The 27,794-nt window shown below is 36.7% G+C and overlaps 1 protein-coding gene across 3 annotated transcripts in view; it reads right to left on the reverse strand.

Annotated features, from left to right (window-relative positions):
• Nucleotides 1-27,794, reverse strand: part of MCTP2 (multiple C2 and transmembrane domain containing 2) — a 241,187-nt gene that overhangs the window by 16,061 nt on the left and 197,332 nt on the right. For all 3 annotated transcript variants that reach the window (XM_041752071.1, XM_041752069.1, XM_041752072.1), the window contains 3 exons: nucleotides 21,108-21,230; nucleotides 18,334-18,375; nucleotides 4,988-5,097 (listed from right to left, as the gene is read on the reverse strand). In XM_041752071.1, the coding sequence (XP_041608005.1) occupies nucleotides 4,988-5,097; nucleotides 18,334-18,375; nucleotides 21,108-21,230 (275 nt within the window). The remainder of the gene's footprint in view (nucleotides 1-4,987; nucleotides 5,098-18,333; nucleotides 18,376-21,107; nucleotides 21,231-27,794) is intronic.

Here is a 27,794-nt window from a genome sequence, read left to right on the forward strand (position 1 = left end):
ACAAGTGTGGGATGTGTCATGTGTATTAGTGCTGAGTGCTAGAAATGAAGATGTGTATAGATACTGTCACAAACACCCTGTCAGTTTTGCTCTCCAACAGCCAAGTCAGTTACCTCTTGTGTTTTCCTCTCAGCAACCCACAATTTTAGTGGAAAGTGTTCAAATGGCTTTTTTTTTTAAAAAAAAAAAGGAAGACATTTGCTTTTTAATTTTTTTTTTTAATTTAAGACACAGAAAGTCAAGGCAGTTTGCCAAAAATAATATTCATAATAGTCAATATTCTTAAGTGAGTAATACATGCCATCCACTAGTCTGAGCTCTTCATATACACTAATTCATTTAATTCTTTCCAAAATATGATGAAGTAGGAATAATTATTACTCCCATTCTACAAATGAGGACTCTGACTCATAAAAGTTAAATAACTGGCACCAATACTCTCAGTATGTGACAGAATTGGGACATGAATTCAGAAAGTCAGCTCAAGAGCCCACTCTCACTACCTCTATAGTAGGCACTTTAGAAAATGTAAAAAGGTACATTTTTGCTCATTTAATTTATTCAATACTCCTTTTTATACTGAGGGCTTAGTTCAAAGACATTACACTGTAATTCCCCTAATACTCAAGAATTTACTAGACCTTCTCTCCATTAACATGGAATATCTTGGGTTGGTTTCCACAGAACATCCAAAGTTTAAAAACCCTGGTAAATCTAAACTTTCCATCTCAGAATCAAACACTTTGTTATACATTTGCACAGGCTTCCCTAGTTTTCTTGACTTAAGAGTTCCCTGAGTTCCTAAGAAAGGAATACCTGACATGAACAGTAATGAGACAAATGAGGCAAACCTTTAATTAGTGGAAAAAATTCAACGAATCCCTTTCCTTCATTCAACCATTCAGGCTTACTGACATGTCCTAAGAATATCATTTTCAAAGTTCCAAAGCACTAAACAAAAAATTATTGTGACCACAACTGGTAAAGGTAAAGGGCTCCATCCTATAGTTCTTCCCCCAAATGGGTGTCCTGCTAGTTGACCTTTATGCCCATGGAGCTTTGATTTTCCTCACTTCCCAAGGTAGCACAAATGAAATCTTCTGACTCTTCTACTCATGGAAACAGAAATGACTGATCATATAATCTTACAGATTATTCTTTTGTAATGAACTTCACGTGATGCTTTTGTTCATGAGGCATGGTTTCTACACTAGCTGGTGAACCTGTTCCTCACACCTTGTGTCTGGCCTTTTCCTTGGTCTTTCTGCCTTCATTCTTTGTTCCTTTTGACATAATACTCTCAGAGTAAACACCAGGTGTGTCAGTCTATCGCTCCTCATGTCCTCACTGTGATTCAAGATGCACTCACCTTCCTCCTCACCTTTACTGCCTAGTATTTCTCAACATCCTTCCCATCCAGAGAAGTTCTACTTCTGATGAATGTGCCTTCCAGACCTTACTCTGGAACATTTGCAGGAATGATTTCCCTGTCTTAGGTTTCTGATTATCTCCTCCTCTGTGAGACTTCCCTAACCACTCAAAGATACAAGTGTTGAAGCCAACACTCCATAATGAGAGGACATATGAAATATAGCACCCTCTGACCATCCAGCCTGCTGTCTGAGATAATATAGATGCTACACATTCAGAAAATGCTTTGGGTCTGTTATATACACACATTTGAAATTTGCATAATATGAGAAGGTAACTAGAGAAAGTAAAGAGGAGAAAAAGAAGATTTAGCTCGTGCCGTGTAAATGCAATACAATTGGGGTCTTCTGGGTCAGTAACTGGAAAGCCTTGCTCTGAGTGTTTCATGAAAGCTTACTCATTTACTAGTTGCCAGAAGTTGGGGAAAAGTTTTCCTGGTCCTTCACCACTGAATTACAATGGAATTCCAACAGAGTTACACATGCCACCCCACTTGAATGCCCAGCAGGAACTTTCAGATCACTGTAGTAATGAATGGCCAAAGAATTAATAGGAGTGGAGCCTTATGAGCCTTCCTTCCTGTGCTGCAGCTGGGCAGAACAGTACTCTGTTCATGGCTGAAAATACGTCTCAGACATGGCCACCACAGCTGAGCCCAACACAGCTGTCCCTCAGACGCACTGGAGAGATGGGGGCCTGTTTCAATCTCCCTGCCTTCTGCTGTCATCAGACATGTTTCCTTGGCCATTATCAATGGCACAACAGCCCCATTTGTCTCTTAGAGACCTTCAAGTGTGGAGACAGTTTTACCAAACAACACGACCTTCCTTCCTCAGTTCTTGCCCCCACTCCACATCCTCTTATCCTTCTTGCTGCCAGAATGTCCCTCATCCAATTTTTTTTTTTTCATGGCCTTTTTCCATCCACTCAAGGTCCTGTATGACCGGCCTCATCTCTAAGCACTGCCACTACCCTCCACTGCCTCATAGACATACTGAAACCCTTACATCTCCCAGTATCTAGCACAGACTTGGGCTTTGAACCTTTGCACAAAGTCCCACTTACTGCAGTCCCCATTCATTAACTCTTTGCTCAACTATCTCTTCCCATGATCAGACACGCTGATAAGATGTCCCTCCTTCAGAACTGTCCCCTGACTTTCTCTCCCCCATATCCCTTTCCTGGGCTGGTCAGACCACTCCTGACACCCTGTCTTCTATCTTGCATCAATGCAACTGAATTCTAATTCTTATTGCTGTTCTCCCTCACTGGAAAATAGATCCCTAGAGGAAAACGACATGCTGGTGTCATAGTGAGGGCAGCTTCAAATCTAGGCTTCTTTGCTCACTAGTTGTGTGACCTTGACCTTAAGCTACAGAGTTTATTACTCTGTGATTCCATTTCCTAATCTGTAAAATGGGTACATTAACAATCCTTAATCCATAGGCTTGTGGGAATCATTTACTCTGATTCCAGCCAGCAACTTCTTAAAGAAATTACTATGTGTGAAGGGTTTACAACAGTGTCTGGCTGGCATATAACATGAGCTGATGTTACTATTATCATGGATCTATGGAATATTTCTCATTCTTAGACCAGATCAGTGCCTGACACTCAGAGAGATAAAGAGTTAATGAAGTAAGAAGTGTAACACCCTCCTCATTATTTGACTGTTTCCTATTGTCATTCAGGTCTTTATTAAAGGTCTTTATTAAACAATTTTGAAGGTAACTTCAGAAATCATTTGTCGGTTTCTGTGAAATCTAGAAAAAGCAAGTAGGCATTAATATACGTAAGCAAAAATCCTCCTGCTCTTTAGTTTTTCTTCTAAGACATCAATAACGGGAATAGTAGCATGTAAATTCACTAAAATTTACAATTTTTTAAAGATTATTAATAGCTTATTTTATAAACAAAATACATTTAGCATGCCAATAATAAATGGTCACTCCAGAGCAACTGGATTTGATAATCTGAGAAAGATCAGTATCCATACAAAGTTCCATATTAGCTATTTATATTTCCTGATGTTATAATTTACTGATTCCCCTGCATCTTAATACAGAAAACTTTCCCTTGGCTGTTAGTACTAATTTTAATTTCCTCTTTACCCATGCGATTTCTGTCTTTCTTTATTTTTTTTTTTAAGATTTATTTATTTGAGAGAGAGAGAGAGAGAGCGCACAAGCATGTGCACACAAGTGAGAAGAACAGAGAGAAAGGGTGAAAGGGTGAGAGAGAATAGCAAGTAGGGAAAAAAAAAAAAAAAGAATAGCAAGTAGGCTCAGCACTGAGCCCAAAGCCCAAATTGGGGCTTGATCTCAGGACCCTTAGATCATGATCTGAGCTGAAATCAAGAGTCAGATGCTTAACTGACGGTACCACCTAGGCACCCCTACCCATGCAATTTCTAAATATTATCTTCTTTACTTAAACTATCATGGAGGGCAGCCCGGGTGGCTCAGTGGTTTAGTGCTGCCTTCAGCCCAGGGTGTGATCTGGAGACCCGGGATCGAGTCCCACGATGGGCTCCCTGCATGGAGCCTGCCTCTCTCTCTTTCTCTCTGTCTCTCATGAATAAATAAATAAAATCTTAAAAAAAAAAAAAAAGAAACTATCATGGACAATAAAATAAGAAAAAAAGTATTAATCTTTAGAAAGAACAACTTGACATATTTTAGATTCAAAAGAGGAAATAAGTTTAAACTTAAAAGAAAAAATATTAAAAATTGCTCTGTTCATTGGTACCAAGTAAAGAACAAATTACACAGAGTTCATGATGTCTAAAACAAAGTAAATATGAATCATAGGGTCTTTCTCAACTGAGACTACATCAGAGATTTAGTCCTTGTGACCTAAGGTGGGAAGTGGGAAGCTATGGGTTGGATTTTAGTCAACTCTAGCCTGCCACCTGTTTTTGTAAATAAACCTTTGTTAGAACACATATCCCAGTCATTCATTTGATACCTAAATGAATGATGCCTGCTTTTATACTTAACAGAGTTGAGTAATTGTGATCCACAAATGAAAATATTTATTCACTGCCTCTCATAAAAGAAGTCTGTTGACCCCTCAGACACCCAAGAATGTGATGAATTAATTTCACATCTTTGCATCCATGATGCTACTAGCTATATATTACTCATTGGTAAGTTGAGAAAGAAAGCATTTACTGTGTTCTATGTTTCAGTTGAAAACGGCAACTTGAGAGCATATTGCTACCCTATTTATTTCTGAATAGGATACTCCTTTTTTCTTAATCTATGATTTATCACCCAAACCAGGATACTTTTGAGAGTGAAATAATTATGCTGGGGCAATTGGTGTGAATTGGCCATATGGTCACCCCGGTTCCAAAGCACTACCCAACTGTGAAGCTGACAAGCCCAAAGAACAAACCAACAAATATAAATACGGTTTCTCCAACACTGTAGCTTTTGTTTTTTTGTTTTGTTTTGTTTTTGCATGTACTGATCCCTGCCCTCCCACCCTCTAACCTCCACTGTCCTCAATGATACCAGCTCTGCTTCAAATACAACACAAATGTAGAACTTACTTTTTAATTCTTTCTCCAAAAGAAGCCATTTCCTCCAAGATGTTTTGAACAGTTGAAACAATATCCTGTACCATATAGATTCTTTCAATTAACCCTTTTTTTTCAGATTCCTAGGAAACATAAAAGCAAGATTTAGCTCAATCACTTCATTTGTATCATCTTGCTATAGAAATTCATATACCGTTATAGTAACAGTTATTATCAACAGAATGACTCCAAGAGACAAATCACATTTTTTCACAATTTAAAGTATCTATTGACTCCAAAGAACTGTGTTGCCTACTCATTCAGACACAACCATTCTTCTCTATGAAAGCTACGGCTTCTCTCAGAGGACTTGGCAACCCCATCCATCTGGCTGACCCTGATTTTCTGTCTGGCTTCACACGGTTACCTGCCAGCTCACCTTACCCCTGTCCCTCACAGTCCTTCAGAAATGTTTCAAGCAGGTGACAACATGGTATGTTGGAAATCCAGGTGATATGTTTCCTAGTACTGTGGCTTCTTTGTCAAACTCTGCTGCATTTCTAGTCATGTTTTAAACCCACTGCAAGTCTGAGGAACATTTCAGTTATCCTTTGGCAACCACCCCAGAAACAGAGTAGGCACCTGTAGGCAGACTCCATAGTCACTGCTGGAGATTGCATCCTATACAGGTTATTCCCTGGGAAGATGTCCAATGATTGACTGGCTTTTCCTTCATGAGGTAGAAGCAAATACAAGTTCATCTTCCTCAGTCTCCAATTTGTCATGTGTAACAGAATTTAGCCTTCTAAGAATATTGTCCTTACTTTGCTTATAAAAAAATCTCAAGTGTGTTTTAGCATGTTAGGCAGCTAATGCTTATAAAAATAATTTAGTAATTACTCAAATGTTGGAGAAAAGATGATTCTCTAATGACTGGTATTTTTACACAATTTCTTATATTCTGATACCATATTTCACCTCCCTGGGAACTCTACTGTAACTGGGATTTAGCTAGTATCTTCTCAGCTCTTGCCTGTCTGGGTCATTGTAGCCACAGCATCTAATATATAATACCTAAAACCTCAAATTTTTCTCTATCTAGAATTTTACTTGAGTTAGAATTGCATTAAATTATGGAGCAAAACCTTCTAAACTGAAGAGAACATTTGGGGCACCTGGGTGGCTCAGTTGGTTATGCATCTGCCTTTGCCTTGGGTCATGATCTCAGGGTCTTGGGATCAAGCTCTGAGTCATGCTCCCTGCTGAGGGAGGTTTTCCCTCTCCTCTCTGCTTGTGCTCTCTGCTATCTTTGTCTCTCTCTCTCTAAAATAAATAAAATCTTTAAAAAAAGAGAGAGAGAGATCATTTTAAGAATAATCAATATGGCAGAGATGTCAGGAAACCACAAACTTCCCTTCTCACACCTGTCCTTGTTTATGAAGCTACTTGGCAGAAACAGACCACAGAGAGTGCAAAGGTTAGAATGTACCACCGCCACCCCCTCCTTAGTAAAGGGTGCAGGGATGAAGAACCCCTTACCATTAAGCGCTGAACTCCTTAATCTAAGCATTCCGTATAGAAGGAGAAGGCAGGCTTTTTGTGTCTTCTTGCTACCTCAAACTAGCAAGGCATTTTTAGATTTTCACTGCAATTTAAAATTCCTTATTTCCCTTACTCTGTAATTCTTCAAGCAGCTTGCATTAAAAATTAGATATGCTGCCAGAGCAACCTAATTCATGCTCAGCAACATCTATTAATGGGCACAATGGTGAAAACCCATCTCTGTCTGCTACATAAGTATTCATGTTTATAACGGAGGATTTGAAAGCACCAGGGAGTTTGACCCAAAGGGCAAAAGTAGCTTCTTCTTTTCAGCAGCATAGACTTTAGGTCAAAACAATTTCTTGGAAGATGACTCAAATTTCCACGTGGCTCAACTTCATAAAAATATCCTCATTCCATTGACTGTGTGTGTGTGTGTGTGTGTGTGTGTGTGTGTTCCCCCCATCCCCCTAATGAAACACCCAAATGCTGAGGTTCTGGTCATGAAGAAAGTATAAGTTTAGTATATCAAAATAATAAATTATTGTCACAATGTCCTTTTACTTTTTGATGTACTTGATGTTTTAATTTGCATATTTAATATTCAAAAACAAGGCTAAGGGCCCCACGATATCCAAGCTAACAGGATAGTAATTTGAAGAGTGAACGTAATCAGAATCACATAATTTTAAAAACATTTATTAACTATCAACTTGATTTAATCATATTAGCGGATCCACATAATTATTTCATTTTATTTTTACACGTACGTTACTTCAAAATTTTTAAAAGGCATGTTTTATGTATATTAAAATGAAACACTTATGTTCTGTGAACATTTTTAAATGATACATAAAGGATTATTATTTGTGCTACAGATTCACATATTTAACTGGTTTCCTAGTTATATATGTTTATAATCCCAGGTGAGGGTACTTTTCAAAAGAATGTACTTTTTAAAACCATCCTTTTACATATTTCATAAAATTGTTCTTAATCATCTTCAGAATTGCACTTAGTAGTCATTAAATTGACACCTTTAATTGACTCTACTGTGGATCATAATTTTAATTATGAAAATACTATCTCTACAGGCACTGAGGTACCTTGAAACCTCACACCAAAAAATGTGTTACATGGAGAAAATTATCAATTTTAATTTTTAAATATTGATATACATATATATATATATATATATATATATCTCAGCCCAAATATTTTCAAGGGCACTGTATATCTTTGTAATCATTCATATGAACTTATTCTGTTAAACATTTTTTCAGGACAAAGCTTCAAGTAAGTTGTATCCTTAATTCATTTGGTGTTTCACAAAATTTATGCTTATAAATAAATGGTTTTTCAATTACCTTTCATTCTTGGGTAAAACAGGTATTTATTCTGTTAAAAATCAAAAGTCGCCCCCCCCGCAAAATGAGTTATCCCAAAGGATAGCTTCAGAATTAAACACTGAACCGGGCACAGCATTTAACATCATAGTTTACTTTGTGATGAATATTCCTTGCTTTTCTGAGAAAAAAAATGCAGTGTCTTTTTTGTCAGTTCTTTTAAAATTCACTTCCACTCACAAAAGCTTTTAGAGATGAAGTTACTTAGTATTTCAGTCGTCAAAGATTTTGATTACAAATTTCCAACTGAGGCACACCTGGGTAGCTGAGTCAGTTAAGCATCTACGTTTGGCTCAGGTCATGATCTCAGTCAGGGTCCTGGGATGGAGCTGGCATCAGGCTCCCTTCTCAGTGTGGGGGTCTGCTTCTCCCTCTCCCCCTCCCCCCTGCTCATGCTCATGTTCTGTCTCTCTCTCTCAAATCTAAATAAATAATAAATAAATAAACAAACAAACAAACAAATAAACAAACATTTCCAACTGATTATGACCCAAATGCAACAAAAAATAGATTTCCTTTTTCACAGGAGTTCAATAGCTTTGGGAAATGTTTAAGTCGACTAAGAGCTCTTCAAAGGTTCAAACATTCCTAAACTCAAATTGGTGACCAGCAGCAAAAACAGTATACACTGTCACACTGAAGTGTATTTTTTATCTTTGACACATCTTTGCCACAAAAAGTTTGTTGTTGCTACCCAACACTGTATACATAAAATGTTTGTAAGTGTAGACACTTCAGCTTCTAGTCAATCAGTGAAGCATTATCATTTGTACACAATCATGGATAATCAGGGCACTGTGGCCAATCCCAAGTACACTTCTGCCTCATAGACTCCTTTGTTTTGTAAGAATGTCTTATTAGCCATGATGCTGTCCTCCATCCAAGTTTGCATTGATACTATTCCTACAAAATTAAATAATTCTTAATTAATGCTAAATGTTTCAACTAAATTTACAATGGCATTCCTATGTCAGAATGTTACCATTTGTAAAACTAGCAGAAGCTTTATTTTAGTTCCATATATTAGTTGAAAAAACTCAGAACAATTTTACAATTAATTTATTTGATATTCTGTTTGAATCATTTGATGGCACCCAGGTAAGACTGCCACCATTTGACTCCACCCATGATTTTTTTTTTTATATGTTGGCACTATTGGAGTCAACATAACAAGAGCCATCTTGCCATTTTTCATACATGTACAATGAAACCTTGGAATGAAAAACCAGATAAATGTAGAACAGTCATTTTATTTCAAAGAAAAGCCATACTCCACAGAGAGATATGTAAACAAAATGTTTTGGCTACACAAATAAAAGCATGTTTCCAGAAATAGTTTTCTTAAAGTAACTGCTAGCTGTTGAAGACTCTTTAAGCAAATTTGTAACTTAAGTTTAGACACATAGATGATATGACCATGGCCCCAGGGGATGGAAAAGAAATGTAAACACATATCTATCAGTTAGCTCATCAATAATTATCTTGAGAAATAGAATATTATTACTTGATTATTCTTAAACATGAACTCTATGACTTACTCACTGAAAAAGTTTTATCAAACAGTAAGGAAAAAAGTGAAGATTTACTCATTGGAATGAGTGAAACAAAACATATTAAAAGTGTTCAGACTACTACTTATTCTATTATCCATAGACTTTTTAAATTCTGCATATATTTAACATACATTTACCCTGTAATTTTTCATCTTTCCCACTAACTCCATCAGAATTGACAGTTTGGAAACATTATGCATCCTATAGATTTGGTAATTGCTATGCCCCAATAGGCTGGTATGCCACATGGCTGATTGGGGTGGGAGTATCAGATGCTTCTCCACCACTTGCAAGAAGGGGTGAACACATCTGAAAGTACTTTTTCAACGACCATCCACAAGCTTTCCTTTAAAGCTAGGTTTTAGTGACTTTGCCCCTGAAAAGTATCAGGAAAATTAATGGGTTATCCCTGATTGCTTGCTGGATTTAACCTGGTGACAATGAGATCTCTGGTCACTGCACATGTAACCCCTGGGCTATTAGTAAAAACCATGGCAGAAGCAGAATACAAGTCTAAGTAATTTATTCCAGTGTATTTGAATGTAAATATTAAGTACAATATTTAGTACTTAAACAAAATGGGGAGAAAACAGTGAATGGAAATTTTCTGGTCAAATAGGGACATGTGGCATAGGATTCCAGAGCAAGTGTGTCTCCATTACAAGAAGTCCCTTAAAAAAAAAAAAAAAAAGGCAAGCTCTAGTGTCTAGTGACCATTTCACAAGGTAGGGATTCAGTTCACACTTGTTCTTTTTTGGCATTTGCTTCTTTGATGCCCATGGGTTTCTGTTTTCTTTCTGTACCACAGAATATATAATGTTGAGATACCACATTCAGTTACATATTGCTACTTACTTTTTCTTTCCAGCATTATTTTGCCCAATACTCATGAGAGGAGATGTTAAATGATGCCATTTGAAAATATTTCAAAAATATTTCTTTCCATTCTTATATTTAAGAGCTGGGGTAATCAGGGATTATTTGCACCAAAAGGTGAAAAGTTACAAGAAAAACAAACAGACCAACCAACCATGGGACTTATCAGCTCTAACCAGGCCTACCCATTTTGTAAATAACCAGTCAGGGGTCAGAGAGAACTGGGTTCAACTCTAACTTGCCATTAACCAGTTTTGTGATCACGGCAAATTCCTTACCCATTTTGAATCCCCATTTTACTATCTGGAAAGAGGGAGAGCCTAATCTTTTCCCAATTGAGTGTTTGAAGAATTAAATATCATTCGTATCATAAGATATGTAAAGGACTTGGTACACTTTGGGCACTTCATAAATATAAGTCCTTTCCTTTTGAGAATGCAAAGAGATAAAAGAATGAATAACCTTTGGTCTAGTTTAAAGAATACTGGGGTTAATTTAAGTTTTGAAAGCAATGATCTTCCAAGACAAGTCTACTCATGTTGCCCTGCGTTGTATGAAAGATCATCTGGCAGTTTTATCTGCATCATGCTGGCTTTATTTACACGTCTCAGATTGAACCATGGAATGTGGTGATAACAGTTTAGCAAACACAACATTACATCTGCTGCTGCTACCAAATTGCCTGGGAAGAGTAACAGAGATCCATTCAGAAAGACAGAACTGTTATCACATGTGCTCATGTGTTTCCTTAACATAGGAGGCTTCTGATTTATAGAGGGAAATGTGTAATAAAAAAGAGTGGGGACCACTGGTGTGATTAAACAAATGCACAAAAAAATTGTGAACAACTATATGCACTGCACTTTTAGAGCCCTGCATTTGAGAAAGAATGGATTTTACTTCTTATTACAAACTTGAAAAACCAACGAGGTGTAAGTCAATTCACGTGATTTAGGGTCTACTTTGTGATAAAGCATGCATCACAACATAATGGAAGAGAGATGAGAGCATGAACTTATCAGAGATAGAATTCCAATTTCATAAGAATCCTTTGTTTTCTGACATACAGAAAGAAAGACTGGCACTCACTGTAAGAAAAATGATAACAAACTCCATCTCTGAAACCTAAAGATGCATATTATCATACCAGAGATGGATGTAAGATCACCTTTTACTTCATTGCCCATTTGTTTATAAAATGTGAGAAAAATAAACTTGAGTTTTGGCTAAGTCTGTATGCAGTCAAATTAAGCACATATCATGTGCTTTCTTTATAAGCAAAACCAAAAATAAATCAGGAGGCAAATCCATCCTTCTCCAGGCCTTGTTCCCACCCCCACCCCCTCAGGGCTCCAATGACTATAGCACTGTAGGTGCAATAAACCAGCTTGGAGCCTCTGGGAGAGAATTCACACCATCAAAATGAATTTACAACTTGGAATTAATTATATAATCAGTATGTTACTTTAAATCTTTCCTACATGTTCTGATTTAGGAAAAAATCCTCATTCCTCTATTAATTACCTAAGCAAAGCCAGGAGACAGTCCCCAAAATTGACCATGTCAGAAAAAATCCTTTTTGACATGTTTAAAAATTGAGTGATATTTGTCACAGAATGGGAAGTGTCCCCAAAAGGGATCAATGCAAAATTCTGTCTCAAGACATTTCCAATAATTTCAGCCATCTAGAAGAAAGACACAAAAATATAACTTTTGGACTTTCAAAGGGAGTATGTTTGGTCTGTTTTATCCTACAGAGTATTAAAAAAAAAAGCCAATAATTTGAAAACTTAAAGTTATAAACACCAGAAATAGATTCAGTGGAATTTAGCATGGGAAAAAAAAACACACACACAACAACAGAAAACCCCAAACCTCAGTAGTATCTGTCATAGCAAAGCATAAGAAGCAATATTTCTGATAGATGAGATTAAAAAGTGTTCATTGTGAAGCCTGGCTGCCTGTACTGGGAACCTCCTTTAGGACTTCTTCCCATGATGTGGGGTGGGTCTGTGTGCAAGCACGCTGGCACATGTGCATGTGCACACTCGTGTGTATACACACACACAGCGTCTACTCTATGGTGTATGCTCTTTCAATGGGGGTAAAATTCTGTATTTTCTCAGGAGACTACTTCTTTCTCAAGTATACTTTTGCTTATGGGAATGAATATAAAACAGATCAGATTTTAAATCAATATCATTTCTAAGTGGTTTTTAAACTCTATTCATTACAGAAAGCACTTCCACAGTTACTGGTATTTACCAACATGTTTGTCTTTCTTTTTGGCTTGCAACAAGAGTCTCATCTGGTATTATGTAGAAGGCTGAAAAAAGTAAAAGAATGAACAACATCAAGAAGATGATGTTGATAAAACACAAATTAAAAATTGGAAACTGTCTAAAATAATTATTTGGAATTTAGCCCTAGGAAGATTGGTTTCTCTAGGCCAATTGACAGATGCATGCATGCCACCCCAGAGCAAACAGGGCTAGTGGTTTTCTATAAATATGGAGGTAGTTCTCTGTAACTACTGTGGCTAAACACACAATGAGCTGCAGTTGCTGATGTTTCTATGTGTGTCTTTTAGTTTTCTTTGAGGTAGGGAGTGAGAAGGGCAGGAGATAGAATATTAGTGCAGTCAAGCAGTGCAACAAGTAATTCTTATTACCTTAAGATTCAGCAGCAACATCACCTCTGTCAGCATTCCTGATTCACACACACACTTCCTCTTCTCTGCCCAACCTAGTGTACAGACTTTAATGAAAGTAGCAACTATGCTATACTCTGATTATTTACTTAGAGGATCATGTTTACAGTTTTAATCTTTTTACCTGCAGAGGCTTGGAGATGGAGAAAACACTCCCTTTCATTATAAAATGTTCCACAAATATACAATGCAGAAAAATGAACTGATAAATTAATGGCACGTTTCCTCCAGGACAGGGTGGCATGGTCAAAAATAAATCTGATTTAGGTCAGAACTGGATTTGAGTTTTGCTACTATCCTATCTAGTTTCCCTTAATTTGTGGATGGGGAAAATAATATCAAATTTAATGGTTATTTTGAATACTGGATGAGCTAAAGTATACAGAAATAGTCTTCAAATAATAAACCCTCCACAAATATTATTTTATAAATGGAATTATTTAGCTAATACTCAAAGTAATCTTGTTTTATATTATTACCTTTGCTTCCTTTATTACTTACTTTAAATTATTACTTTTCCCTTGAGAAAAGAGAAGGGTCTTTACCTATCAATTACATTGCAAACTCACTGGGTAATCCGGATTTAGGGCAAACCACAAGGGAACAGAGAGGATTTCATTACAGAAGGTAAGAAGAACAGCTACTATCCTCAGAAAAACAATGACCTGTGGATAATAGAAATACAATATCCAAAGTATTCTATATTAGCATGATATAAACATTTTAGGCAACGAGAAATATCTAGACACAGTATAGTCCATAAAACCAGAGCCTCTGCCTGTATTCTGTTAGACTGTACATAAACTAATAGAAGGATAGATAATCCATCTAATTTATAGCCTGATATATCATATTTCACAATATTTAGGAATAACACACTAAGTATAATCCTTACCATAGAAACCAAAAAGAAAATACACAAGTATTAGGAATATTAGTGAGCCTGATACTAGTGGGATGAATAATGGTTCAAAGGGTCAGGTTAATGACATTTCTGGATGACTTTTTTTTTTTTTTTTTTTTTTTTTTTTTTTCTGGATGACTTTAAAAGATAATGAAGCCAATACATTTTTTTTTTTTTTAAGAATGGGGGCTTGCATTTAAAAGAAAAATTTAAGCAAGTCAATGTGTCAGAGAAAAGACTGCATGAAATAGAGAAGCCAATCCCTTCTCATTCAAAACATGCATAAACTGATGATTAAGAGTTGGCTAGAATCCATTTTAATATTAAAGTCTTGAAAGTAAGATGGCATGGTAGAAATTATAGCAATTAAATCACTTCATCACTAAAAATCACATTAAATCAAATTAAAAGGAGTTAAATCAGAGCAACCATTTACTTTCTCTCTCTGAAAATTATCCTTAAACATGTCCTCTACAATATGCCCTGTATATAGATTGCCTATGCCCTGTGTGTGTGTATATATTCAACTATTGCTAACCTTTCAAAGATATTGTCCAACTTTGTATTTTCTTAAAAATACCACACTTTATCATTTTAAAGTACCACTGCTCCATTAACAGGTTAAAAAATCACTAATCAAACCAATTTGCTGTGTTTGAGACCATTCTTAAGATGGTGCAAAGGAATCATAAACCAAACTACTGTCACTACGAGATTGTAAGGAAACTTCCTCGAAACATGAAGGTCTCCCCTGGTTGGGACACTATAGATCATCTTCTCTCTCTGGAATAAGAAGACACAGGAAATGAGGAACCATGGCCCACATCATGGGCCTAGTCCATTCAAAGGACTCTGCAGATTATATTACAGCAAAAACTCCTTCTAAATACATATGCCACATGCCTCTCTCCCTAAGAAGGTTCTGCCTGGGATCAGGGGACAATCCAGTTTGGAGAATGGAAACTATGTTAAACTGAAATTGTTGTTTTTTTTTTTTTTTTTTTTTTAAATTGTTGGTTTAAAATGTACTTAAATTTTAATGATGACATCCTAATTTGTGAAAAGAACACAGAGATATAATATTCATTTGTACCCTTTCATTATAAAATGCTCCACAATTGATTAACAAAAATGCATTAGATGTTTATTTTCTCAAAGAAAAACATCCATATCTGTTTTTCACCCACAACTGATAGAGAAGGGCAATTTCCCCCCAAACACTGTAAGACAATTGTGCACTCATTGATCATCCTAGAACAGATCATTCAAGTCCTATTTCTGACAGCTGAGTTAAAGACACACCAACTCACAATGCAGGCCTTACAGAGCAGTTTCTTTATATTATAGCAATAGACAGGATCTTTTTTTTTTAAATATGTGCCCTTATGATTTCTGCTTGCTGATGTTAATAGTAAATACTGAAATATTCTATGTAAGCACTTGTTGGGCTGGAAAAAGAAAGAAACTCTAATGCAAGTATTTATACCTTCTGCAATGAAAACAAGATATTATTGCTTTACATGACCTTTCCTAAGCATGGGATACAGCATTTTACACAATAGTTTCTTGGTTCATGCTTCAATTACTGACCTTTACTGTGCAGAAAATTAATGCAATTTTCATTGTAATCCATCCGTACAAATAAGGTCCACATAGAAGAATTCCACATTTGGAATCTAATACAAATAGGAAATGTCAGCTGATTGCTGTTGACTGAACTTGGCCATTATCTGTTTATTCAGGGCTCCCCAGCAAACTACGCTTGTAACAAGCAATTTCTTGTGTGGGCCATCAAGAATAAGAAAAAGGGATTTCCTCCCTTCAAAGTTTGGTTTGTACAGTTAGTTTCATAAAAGCCAAAATAGTAGTTACCTGAAGATTCTATGTTATATCTGAAAGTACACACACACACACACACAAAATTGTGCACTCTAATTTGGCTTTTCATACAGGTCACCACCATGGACTTTGGACAATGAGAAGGAACAAGAGGCCACAATGATGTCATTTTACAACAACTGCCCTTCAGGACAATAAAAGTATGACAGACCACAGACCGAGTCCTGGTCTGTGCATCAGAGACAGGCAGATACAGAACACGTCCATCTCCCGAGGAAGCTATGCCAGGGGGGCCCCGAAATGCTTTCATCTTCTGCAGTCGCCTGGGATTGTATTTGGTGGGAAGGGGTGCTGGCAATTAAGGAGTGTCACTTTCAAGATGGATAGTTTGGATAGAAAGGAGTTTCCTCTCTTCTTCTGGTTTGGAAGGAAGTGGCTGTGTGTTTATCATTTGTAAACAGCTCATTACTCACTGGGTGTGTTACAGTTCCCAGAGGCATGGTCTGTCATGTCTAACATGCAACAGAAGCCAGAAGGGTTCTGTGGGTAAGCTCTTCAATAGAGCACACTATGGAGGGTCTAGTGCCCAGATGTGCTGGTCTATGGCAAGTGCATCTCAGTCATGGCATCTGTTATATGTGGAGAAGAAATGATAGGCTTGTAATATATATGTGGATGATGTGGGCTCCAGAAGTCTTAAAGTTGAAAATCCCTCTATACTTTACAAATCTCCTGGAGATGTGAGATTGAAAAGATATGGATAAGGGCTGCAAAGTTCACCAGTCTCTTTAACAGCAGATGGGTTGTGTTAGGCAGAAAGACATATAAATAAAAGTCAAAATTTCATTTTAGATTTATTCCTTTGGATTATTTCATAGACATATAAAATTGAGGAAGCAAACAAAATACGGCCATGCTGTGGCCGTTAAAGGCTCTATGAAAATACTACAATCAAAGTATTTCAAGAACGGAATTGCCCTGAGGGAAATGGGGAATGTCCTAATGCCAATGCCCTGTGTGTAGCAGGTTTGGTACACCTACCCCTAGGGAGGGCCATGCTTGCTTAAACACAAGAGCTCCAAGGCTCCTCCATGTAATGGTATGGTTCCAACTCAGTCATCCTTGCCCAGTAAGGCTTGAAACATAGCCCAATTGGCTCTACTTCCAGACTCCCAAACCCCCCAGACAATCCTTGAGGCACTCCACTAGAAAGTTGGCTTGTGACAACCACTGATCTAGACTCCATGGCCTGAATTTGTTGCTTGCCAGTACATACCACTTGTTCATTCATTTCCTTTTTGTTGGATGCTCTCCTTTATCAGATGGGCCAAAGACACACGGTCACAATGATCTCTGAAGGGCAGATGACACCCTCTTCTACAGAGGGCTTGTTTTACCAGACATAGCCAAACAGAAGAAAACCTCCCTCACTTCCAAGCCTTGGTAAATAAAATTTAGAATTTTGCCTCATAAAAGGTGTAAAACAATTCCATTAATACTTGTGCTTCTTTTGGTAAAATGTCCCATCATCATGCACGTTAGCTTGGCTATGACAATCTTTCCTGCTCAAGGAGTTAAATGTTAGAAGCAACTCACATTGATTCACCCAGAAGAAAGTTGCATCTGTGCGACCTTATTCTGAAACGAGTAAATTTTGTTTAAAAAAATATATTTTATTTTATTGTTTTGCTATTAATGATCATTTTAGCACAACAAATAAGATTCACTTTGTAATTCACCCAATTTGCTTCAAATGGCCAAAACCATCTGGCTCACCCAATTAATTTTAAGGCTGTTTGTGTCATGGAGCCAGTGTTTTTTAATTCATGGCTATTTTCTGGGTATTTTTATATTGGATACTTAACTCTTATGATTCCCCGTTTTGCCCTTCCCCCCAGTCCTGCAAGCCCCCCAGGCACGGCCATCACAAACCCCATACACCCGCAGATTCTATGGGGCTGGAAGTCCATTAAGCCAGTAGCATCTCATTTGGCATTTTCACTTGTTTCATTTTATTCCAGAAGGTTTGTCTGAAAGCGTAATGACAACAAAAGCAGCAGATTTGAAGAGATTCTCCCAGGAGAAGAAAAAGGACAGATGTACGCAGACATATAGCTGAAACCATTGCCAGCAACAGCTGGGAAACTGACAGGCTCTGAAGTGGGTGACCACCCCACAGAGTGCAGACGGGAACCTAAAGGAACAGCAATTTTACCTGATTTACTTTTGACTTCCTAGACTACCTCTTATCTACCTTTTCTACACCAAGGGGGCAGGCTCTTGCGATCTTCACTCGCATCAAATGACAGGCCTCCTGTAGGTACACTTTTTATCATATTCCAGTAATTCCTTATCTTTTACCCCTTTTAATCCTCCCTTAATAAGATTTCTACAAAGTGATATCTTTTATAAAATACAAAAGTATGACTATATCAGACACTCCATAGTACTAAAAAATATATATATATGGTTCGACTCAACGAGAAAAATGCTCTCTTCTGACAATATTAACAACATCCCCATTCATGAGCTTGCCTAAGCACACTTACCTTGTCATCTTCAACCTCCTCCTCCTCTATGTCTGTGCTCTCCTGCGAGGAAAAAAACCACAACTGGTTAATATAACATCCACTGCAATGACAAAATGCATATCAAACCCATACACACATTTTGCATTTTTCTACATAACGGCAATACTAGTGTTTTTAAAGTACATGATAGCCTCTTAAAAAATAATGCTTTTAAAGTTCAGGGACACTGTGGTAAGACCATGAACGATATGTATAATCTACATAAAACTTAACTATAAATAAAGCTATTAGGCGAGTGCCCTTTGAAGGCATCCAGCTTTAAAAATGCATTGCTGGGCTGTACTTTCTGTAAACAGTTTGTTCTTATTCTGACAAATGAGCCAACTGCTATGTTAAGGCTGAGAACACCATACTCGGTTTGTGCTAGGCTCATTGTTATAATGACTGCTCTTTTCCTCTGGGGCCATTACTGCAACATTAGACAGTAGGAAATGCATTAGTCTGAATATAATCAATCTCAAGAATAAGTTACAGGTTTCTGTGAGTTATTATTGTTTTCCCTGGGATTTGGGGATGTGGGTGGGGGCAGGTGAAGCACACTCAGGCTCTGATGTCCACTAACCGGCACCTGGCTTTAGTTTGGGGGTGCCAAAACACCAAGTGCTGTGAATAGGATTTTTTGGATGGGTTTAGAAATCTTGAATCTTTACTAGGTAACTTTTAATCATATTGCTGCAATATTTTAAAGCCAACACATGTTGGTACACAGGGGGTTCACTAGCTCAGACAGCATGCTAGGTACTAGAACACCAGAGTCTGTTTACAGCCTGAATGCTTACCTTTCTGCTCAACCACCTTGCAAAGGTCAGACATCTGTTAAGATGCCACTGTGCCAGTAGTAAGCATAACTGTCAATAGCATGTTCTTAAAAAAAAAAAAGAGTAATTCTGAAGTATCCAGAGAGTACTCTACTATACTCCATAAAATCACTGAGCAGTTACCAAGCAATTTCTCCAGGACTGGTACTCCATTACCTCCCAGAATTCCATGAGTTTCAGTTAGTACTTTCTGTGACACTCCACTGATGTTGGAGAACTCACCTATTCACTGTTGGCAGCACACATGTTTCATGAAAGCAATTGGGTAAAAACACATGTAATAGAAACATGTGATGGGAGGAAAAACATTGGAGTTAGAAGTCCAGCTTGGGGCAGTCTTCAGCTTGGGACACTGTTCAAGGACTTTCTACTATATGACGTTGGGCAAATCACTTTGCCCTTCTGGACCTTACTTTCATCAAGCATAAAATAAAAATAGTAATTCTTGTCTCCTTCATGGTGGTGTTATCAATATTAAAATAAGTAATAAATGTGAAAATGTTCTGCAAATTTAAAAGATTTTATAGACACATTTATAAGCACATGCACTTGTGTTCTTATGTATGCATAAATATGTATATGAATATTAACATCCCATTCGTGAGCTTACCTAAGTACACTTAGGCAGATATATATACATACATATATATATATTTGTATGTATGTATGTATGTATATATATCTGCACATATGCACATATATATGCTATAAACATACAGATCATGTATATAGCTGAAAAACAAAATCTGACCATAAAAAGGTAAAAACATTAGTTAACAGTATTTCTTACTAAAGATGTTTTGTTGTGAAAATTTCCCACTATCCATATCTGTGTGAAACTTAGTCCCTAAACAATCCTGTACTTTAAAATTATTTAAAGTTGATTCTAGCATCTTCAGGTCTTTAAGGCATTAGTGATATATGCCCATGCCTACCGCATTAAACAATCAAATATCAAACGGAATAGAAGTTTGAATTTGTTTGATGTTTTCACTCCCTGCCAAAAACTCATTTTCTCTACTTCCCTTTTACCCCAAATGAAATCAGATCATCCCTTTAATATCCATTATTTCATATATATATTTTTAAAAATAATAGCACTGTATAGAAAAATGGGTGAAGATGGTCAGCTCTTGAGTCTTGAAAAAACAATGTGAAGGTCTATTATCAAGTCTCAAAATTTTAGATTTCTGTTTTAAAAATTTGTTTCTTAAATCTGGAATGCCAAGGTAATGCCATAAAGCAAGTCTAGGAATACAAGTTCCTGCTCACCCAGAGCAGGAAAAGATCCTCTGGGTGGGATAAATGAAAGACAGGATGCTGGGTCAGAGAAGAAGTATGATAAATAGATGTTAGAAGATGTCTTATTGGTACTTCCTTCAATACCATGGGAAGCTTTAGGTTTTCAAGACCTGGGAGCCCAAAAGTTGAGGCGCCCATGCCTGCCCACTCTCTGATCTCCCTGGGAGTTGGCAAGCCTCTGAAGGCTTCAGGCCAGAGGTGAACACTGCAAAGGCTGTCTGGAGGCTATGGTAGCCTCTCCGATGCTTTCTTTGCCCTGAAAGAGCTCAAGGAGATGCCAAAGGCTTTTTTGTGGTTGAGAATGCCATTCATAGGGACCTTACAGATAACCAGATGGGCACATATTAAAATATACTGCTGGAATGGTAAAGATGACCAAACACCAGAGGGCTCTACTCATGCTAAGAATGTAGGCCAGAACTCAGGAACATAACATAGAAGGACTCCAGGTTATACCCAATAAAAGACCCCCACTGTAACATAAATGTATGTGCAATGTTGCTCCTCCAGTCTCACACCTAGTTGAGCTGGGTCATGATGTGGTAGTAGTTTGTTGTTGCTAACCACATGTTTCTCTAATCAAATGTTACAATTACTGGAATCTTTGCTCACCTGGCTGTCCTGGATGCTGCCAACCTTCCCTTTTGTGGGTGTGATGAAGTTGTAGATGAAGAGTAGCAACAATGCCAGGGGGATCATGTACAGTTCAAAATTCCAGACAGTGACTACAAATACCTGATGGGAAGACAAGACAAAAATGATTATTTGAAAAATCAGAATGGGAGTAATCTTAAAAGCCTTTGCCTTGACTTAAGGAAATTAAGTCCAGGACCTTCTATTTAGAGTAGCTTTTAGGAACAATTATAGACAGGTTAACACACACACACACATACACACACACACACACACATGCACACATGGTTAACAGTTCTAGAATTGGCAATAGAATGAAGGAGATCTAGAAATGAATAGGCCAGTCACACTCTGAAATAGACAACACAGTAGCTTCATACCTGGAAATCCCATTACCCCATTAACTGTATTCAGTTTTTTGCTCTAAGATTAACCAGAATTTAGTCAGGTAGTATTATTAATCCAAAGTCTCAGAGTCAAGCCACAGACCAAATTTTGCCAACAGTAAGGTTTACTGGAACTGTGGAGAGTAATTACTTTTTAAATTGGCTGCCAGTGAGGAAACCTGGGTGGCTCAGTGGATGAACATCTGCCTTCGGCTCAGGGCGTGATCCTGGGGTCCTGGGATCGAGTCCTGGATCGGGGTCCCTGCATGGAGCCTGCTTCTCCCTCTGCCTATGTCTCTGCCTCTTTCTCTTTGTGTCTCTCATGAATAAATAAATAAAAGCTTAAATAAGGCTGACATTGTTTAAAAATCTAAATCTTAAAATTTTCAAATTTTTCATCACCAGGAAATGATGGGCTAGAACTTCCTACATTCAACCAGGTCTGTGCTTTGCCTGCTGAATTGCCATCGGCCTTTGGATTTGTGACCCTGTCCTAGAGAATGACAAACCAGAGCTTGGGTTTGAAGCCCAGTATCTATGTGACAGTGGTCATGGGAGACATGAATGCAAAGAAGACACGGCTCTGCCTCCAAGCAACAAGCAAATTAGGACAAATAAGAAAACAACCCACGATAATTACAACATGAAGCACGAGTGAAATCATGGGAAAATTATTTCAAAACTTGAGCCTCACTTTCTTTTCTAAATCACAAGTGATCCAGAAGATGAAATAAGATAATTTGTGATTATCAGCTGTTGGCACATAAGTGCTTGAAAAAGTCACTCTTATCTCAACTCAAAAGAGGCAAATTATTACATCTTAAATACTGAACCTTCCTTTTCCTTGTTTACCTATTACTAAAAACATTTTATGCCTTGTTAAAGTTCTATTTTTGTAGATATTATATATTTTTCCTGCTTATTTTTGCTATTTTAAATTTAATCATTTCTCCCATTATATATTTTAAGGAGATAATTAATAAAAGCTAATAATTTGTACATATTATTTTTAATTAGTAACTTTACTGATTTTTCTTACTATTTCATTTCACTCTTGGGGGGTTTCTAAGAATATAGTCACACAATCTATAAATAAAGAACTACAACTGTTTTTCCTTGTCTAATACCTATAACTTACTTTCTAACATGTATACTTAGTTTCATTACTACTAACTGAACAATTTTAAATAAAACTGTTGAGAAGGATATTGTCTAACTCCTGAATTTTACAAAAACACTTTTTTTTTTACAATTAAGGATGACATTAACTGTTAGTTTGAGCTATATAAATTATTTCATATTAAGAATGTGCAAATAAACCTTACAACACTAGGAAGTGTATATACAGCATTCATAATTCTTAATATTTAAAAATATTTATGAATCTTTATGAAAATATTTGAAAAAGGAAAATCTTTTTAAATAAGAACACTAACATCAATTTTAACAAAATTTCATTATTATTTTTAAAATCAGGAATGGAGGAGGGTGAATGATTAAGTATTCTTTCACTATTTTCTGAAATGAGGGTTTTTTACTTCTCATTTTAGAACCTCGACATGGTATATTGTATTTATAATTTCCTAATACTGAAGTGAATTTTTATTTCTGGTAGAAACCTCCCCTCCCCTTCACTGGGCTCTAATGGTCTTTTAATGTACTTTTGCACTTTATTTGCTAACATTTGATGATGTTTTGTATAGATATCCATGTGCTATTGTTTCCTTTTTATTTTTTTAATTTTTTTAATTTTTTTATAAATTTATTTTTTATAGGTGTTGTTTCCTTTTTTTTTTTTTTTTTAAATTTTTTATTTATTTATGATAGTCACACAGAGAGAGAGAGAGGCAGAGAAACAGGCAGAGGGAGAAGCAGGCTCCATGCACCGGGAGCCTGACGTGGGATTCGATCCCGGATCTCCAGGATCACGCCCTGGGCCAAAGGCAGGCGCCAAACCGCTGCGCCACCCAGGGATCCCGGTGTTGTTTCCTTTTTATATTAATTTCAGGTTCTGATATCAGGAGTATTTTGGTGCCATTATTTTGGTACCATTCCATTCTTTCCTTCTCTATAGCCAGGGCAATATTTTCATGTCATAATACTAAATATTCCAAAAATGAAAAAAATTATACATAGACTAATTTAACAAATGCCCATGCACCTGCATGCATTAAGAATTGTCGATGTGTTGTCAGTTTTCTTTCCAATGTATGTATTAGTCTTTTTTAAAAATAGAACCTTTCAGATCATTTGTTCCCATTGTCAACTTTCACCAACTACCTGCAACCTATTCCTCCCATTCCCAGAGGCTACCATGTCTGAAAATGGATGTGAATCCTTGCCATCTGAGGATATCTAAGGTTTATTTTAGAAAAAAAACATAAATAGCATCAAAATATTCCCATCATTCTAATTTTTTTTATTCAATAATATGTTCCACAGATTTGTTGATGGTGTAAATTTAAATCAAGTATATTCACTTTAGGGACTCCTGGGTGGCTCAGTTGGTTAAGCATCTGCCTTAGGCTTAGGTCATGATTTCAGGGTTCTGGGATCCATCCAGGCATCAGGCTCCCTGCTGAGCAGGGAGTCTGCTTCTCCTTCTTCCTCTGCCTCTCCTCCCTACCCATGCCCTTTCTCTCTCAAATAAATAATTAAATCTTTTTCAAAAAAGTGTATTAATTTTGAATACTCCATTCAAATGAATGTTCAGTAATTTATTCATTATACTTTTTTTAAAAGATTTTATTTATTCATGAGAAACACAGAGAGGACAGAGAGAGAGGCAGAGACACAGGCAGAGGGAAGAGCAGACTCCATTCAGGGACCCAGACGTGGGACTCGATCCTGGGTCTCCAGGATTATGCCCTGGGCTGAAGGCGGCACTAAAACGCTGATCCACCCGAGCTGCCCTCCATTATACTTTCTTATTAAAAACATAGGATGAAACAGTGGTTTTACTTTTTAATGTAGTCAAACATACTCATCTTCAACCTTAGAATTTGTGCTCTTAATGTTCAATGTTCTATTTAAGGAATCATATTCTACTCTGAGATGATAAAGTTATTTAATCAAGTTTTCTCCCCCAAAATAAATGTATGTGTATGTTCCTTTTTTTTTTTTTTTTTTTTTTTTTTTTTTGGTCTCAAGTGTTCTTTTGGTTTACAGTTGGAAACAAGCATCCAATTTGAACTTTTCCCTTACAGACAGCCAACTTTTACAACTAGATTGTGGTACCAATACCGATTTTGTTCACGGTTTCCATCACTACTTCTGCTACATATCAAATTCCCACATGGGTATGTTTGTTGTTTATGAGCACTCTAATCCTGTGCATTGAAAAATATTTTTACCAAGCCCACATCTTTAACTGTAGTTAAATAAACAGATGACATCTGAGTAAGCAAGTCTGTATTATTTCACCTTCAAAATTATCTTGGGTAGTTCTTTGCTTTTTACTCTTTCACATGTATTATAGAACCGATTTATAACATTCCATAAAATTCTTGGTGAAATTTTCAGTGGGATAGTCTTGAAAGTATGTATTAATTTGGAGAGAACTGATATCTTGATACTGACTTTCAGAATCTTAAGGATTATTTATTTCCTCATATATTCAGGACCTTTATGTATCTCAAAATATTTTCTTCCTTTCATCACACTGATCTTGCATATGCTTATTATTATCTTCTCCAAAAATTTGAGTTTTGATACTATTATTAATGAGGATATTTTAAAGTTATATACTTCATTGGTTAATTCTGGGCATAGGAGCACTGATGTTTATATGTTGTTCACATTATTTCTGACCTCTTTTATTAGCTGTAGGGGATTTCAAATCTTATCCTTTTGGAGATCTGATGTGGAAAATCATATAAACTGCAAGTCATGACAATTTTTTTTGCCTTCAAATCTTGGTGTTACTTATATGTTCTTTTAGTGCTAAATATCTATACTCTTTTTTATAAGCATAAAATTTTAAAAATGCTTTTTGAATCAATGCATAATATTATGTTGTTGATTTCCTCCAGGATGTTAAGCTGATGTGCTTTACCAGCTTTATTTTATATAAATTTATATTTTCCTATACCTTTCTTTTTAAAAGTTTCTTTGATGTCTTGTTTTGCTTTAATATTAATAGAGAAAAGCAGAGAAAATAGTAGTGATTTCTCCACTAGATAAAGCTAGAGATTTTCCTAATTGTTACCTATTGCTCTCTCCTTTTTTCTTTTTAAGATTTTATTTATTTGACAGAGAGAGATAGGGAAAGAGCACAAGCAGAGAGAGCAGGTGACAGAGAAACAGGCTCCCTGTATGGAGCCTGATGTGAGGCTCAATCTCAGGACCCTGGAATCATGACCTGAGCTGAAGACAGATGCTTAATCAACTGAGACACCCAGGTGCCCACGCCCTTACCTTATTCTTAAAGTTCTTTTAGGATTAGGAGTTTTAACTATATTCTAAATGGTTACTATTTCTGAATGTCTATCTAGTAAATAAGTAAAATTTTGGTTTTTTTTATATTGCTAAATATAACTTCAAGTGAAAAAAAAGTCTGATAAGAAACTATTAGGGAAAAATTAGGAAACAGCATATTTTTTATTTTCTTCATCATAAAGCTATTTATAAAATATATCTAACAAGATTACTTGTTCATCAATTAATATTAGAAGGCTGTTGTGCTAGATAAACACCTCATTTACCATAACACTCGTCTCTACCAAGTAATTAGCACCAGAAAGTGCTTTATAACAAAAATTGAGCCACATTTAAATATCACATTCAAAGGACTCAAAACTTCCAGAGTGAAACACCAGTGCCTTTAGAGATATTTTTAAGGGGTACTTGGCTGGCTCAGGGGGTAAAGCATGTGACTTTTTATCTCAGAGTTGGAGTTCAAGCCCCACGTTAGTTGTAGAGCTCACTTTAAAACAAAAATTAAAAAACAATGCATGATTGTTTGAAGAATTAATTTTATAATAAATACCTTTGTATAAAATAATAATGATATTAGTAATATCAATACCCTGAAAACAGTTTTTTTTTTTTTTAAAGACCAATGATAATTGGTAGACTCTGAGAGTTGGTAGTAGGTAGGCCCGAGATTCTGATCCAAGGTCATTAAACTTTGCAAGGGAGTTCAAATCTTAGAAGAAGAAATCAGGTCTGCATGGTGTCACTGTAATGTTCTTGCATATTCTTCTCAAGAGCAGCTACAGTCACAATGGTATTACCAGTTGGTTAAGCCCAGAAGAAAAATTCGCCATCTTTCTGAATGGATGAAACAGAGAAGTTGGGGATAATCAGGGCCAGGAGATGGTATAGAGGTACACTGGAAGGAGAGAGCAAGCAAAGGAAAAGCCCAAATTCTGTATGTGAATTCTGCTGCAGTCTCTGCCATAGATGTGGGGCTGACTCCAAGCAGTCTTATCTGGGATCGGAGCTGACACCCACAGGAGGTAAGACAGAATTTGCAGGTTGAGTTCAATGAAGTTAAATGTTGCCTTTTTTCTCTTCTTAAAGATTTTATTTATTTATTTGACAGAGAGAGAGAAACAGAGACAGAGAAAGCACAATCAGGGGAAGTGGGCAGAGTGAGAGGGAGAAGCAGCCTCCCCCCTGAGCAGGGAGCCCAATACAGGACCTGATCCCAAGACCCTGGAATCATGACCCGAGCCAAAGGCGGACACTTAACCGACTGAGCCATCCAGGCGCCCTGAAGTTAAATGTCTTCTTATAAAAGAAAATCAACCTTATTTGAAAGAACATAGGAGAATCTAGGGTCTCCACTGCATAACATTGCTAATATATGAGATTCAATTAAAAATCACTTTAAATACGAGAAGTCTGGAAAACGTAGTCCATTTTCAAGGAAGAGGCAATCACAGATGCCAACTTCAAGGTGAATTATGTATTTTTTTTTCTTCCAAGTTTTTATTTGAATTCCAGTTAGTTGACATACAGTATAACATTAGTTTCAGGTGTTGGAGTAGTGATTCAACACTTCCATACAACATCTGGTGCTCATCACAAGAAGTGCCCTCCTTTCATCCACCACCCTTGCTCACTTCCCTTTTGGTGACCATCAGTTCGTTCTCTCGAGTTAAGGGTCTTCTTCCTGGTTTTCCTCTTTCCTCCTTCCTTATATTCATTTATTTCTTAAATTCTGAATATGAGTGAAATCACATGGTATTTGTCTTTCTCTGACTTAGTATAATACTCTTAGTATAATACTCTTTAGCTCCATCCACATTATTGCAAATGACAAGATTTCATTTTT

This window comes from Vulpes lagopus, chromosome 4 (genome assembly GCF_018345385.1).
Source record: "Vulpes lagopus strain Blue_001 chromosome 4, ASM1834538v1, whole genome shotgun sequence".
Lineage (NCBI taxonomy): Eukaryota > Metazoa > Chordata > Mammalia > Carnivora > Canidae > Vulpes > Vulpes lagopus.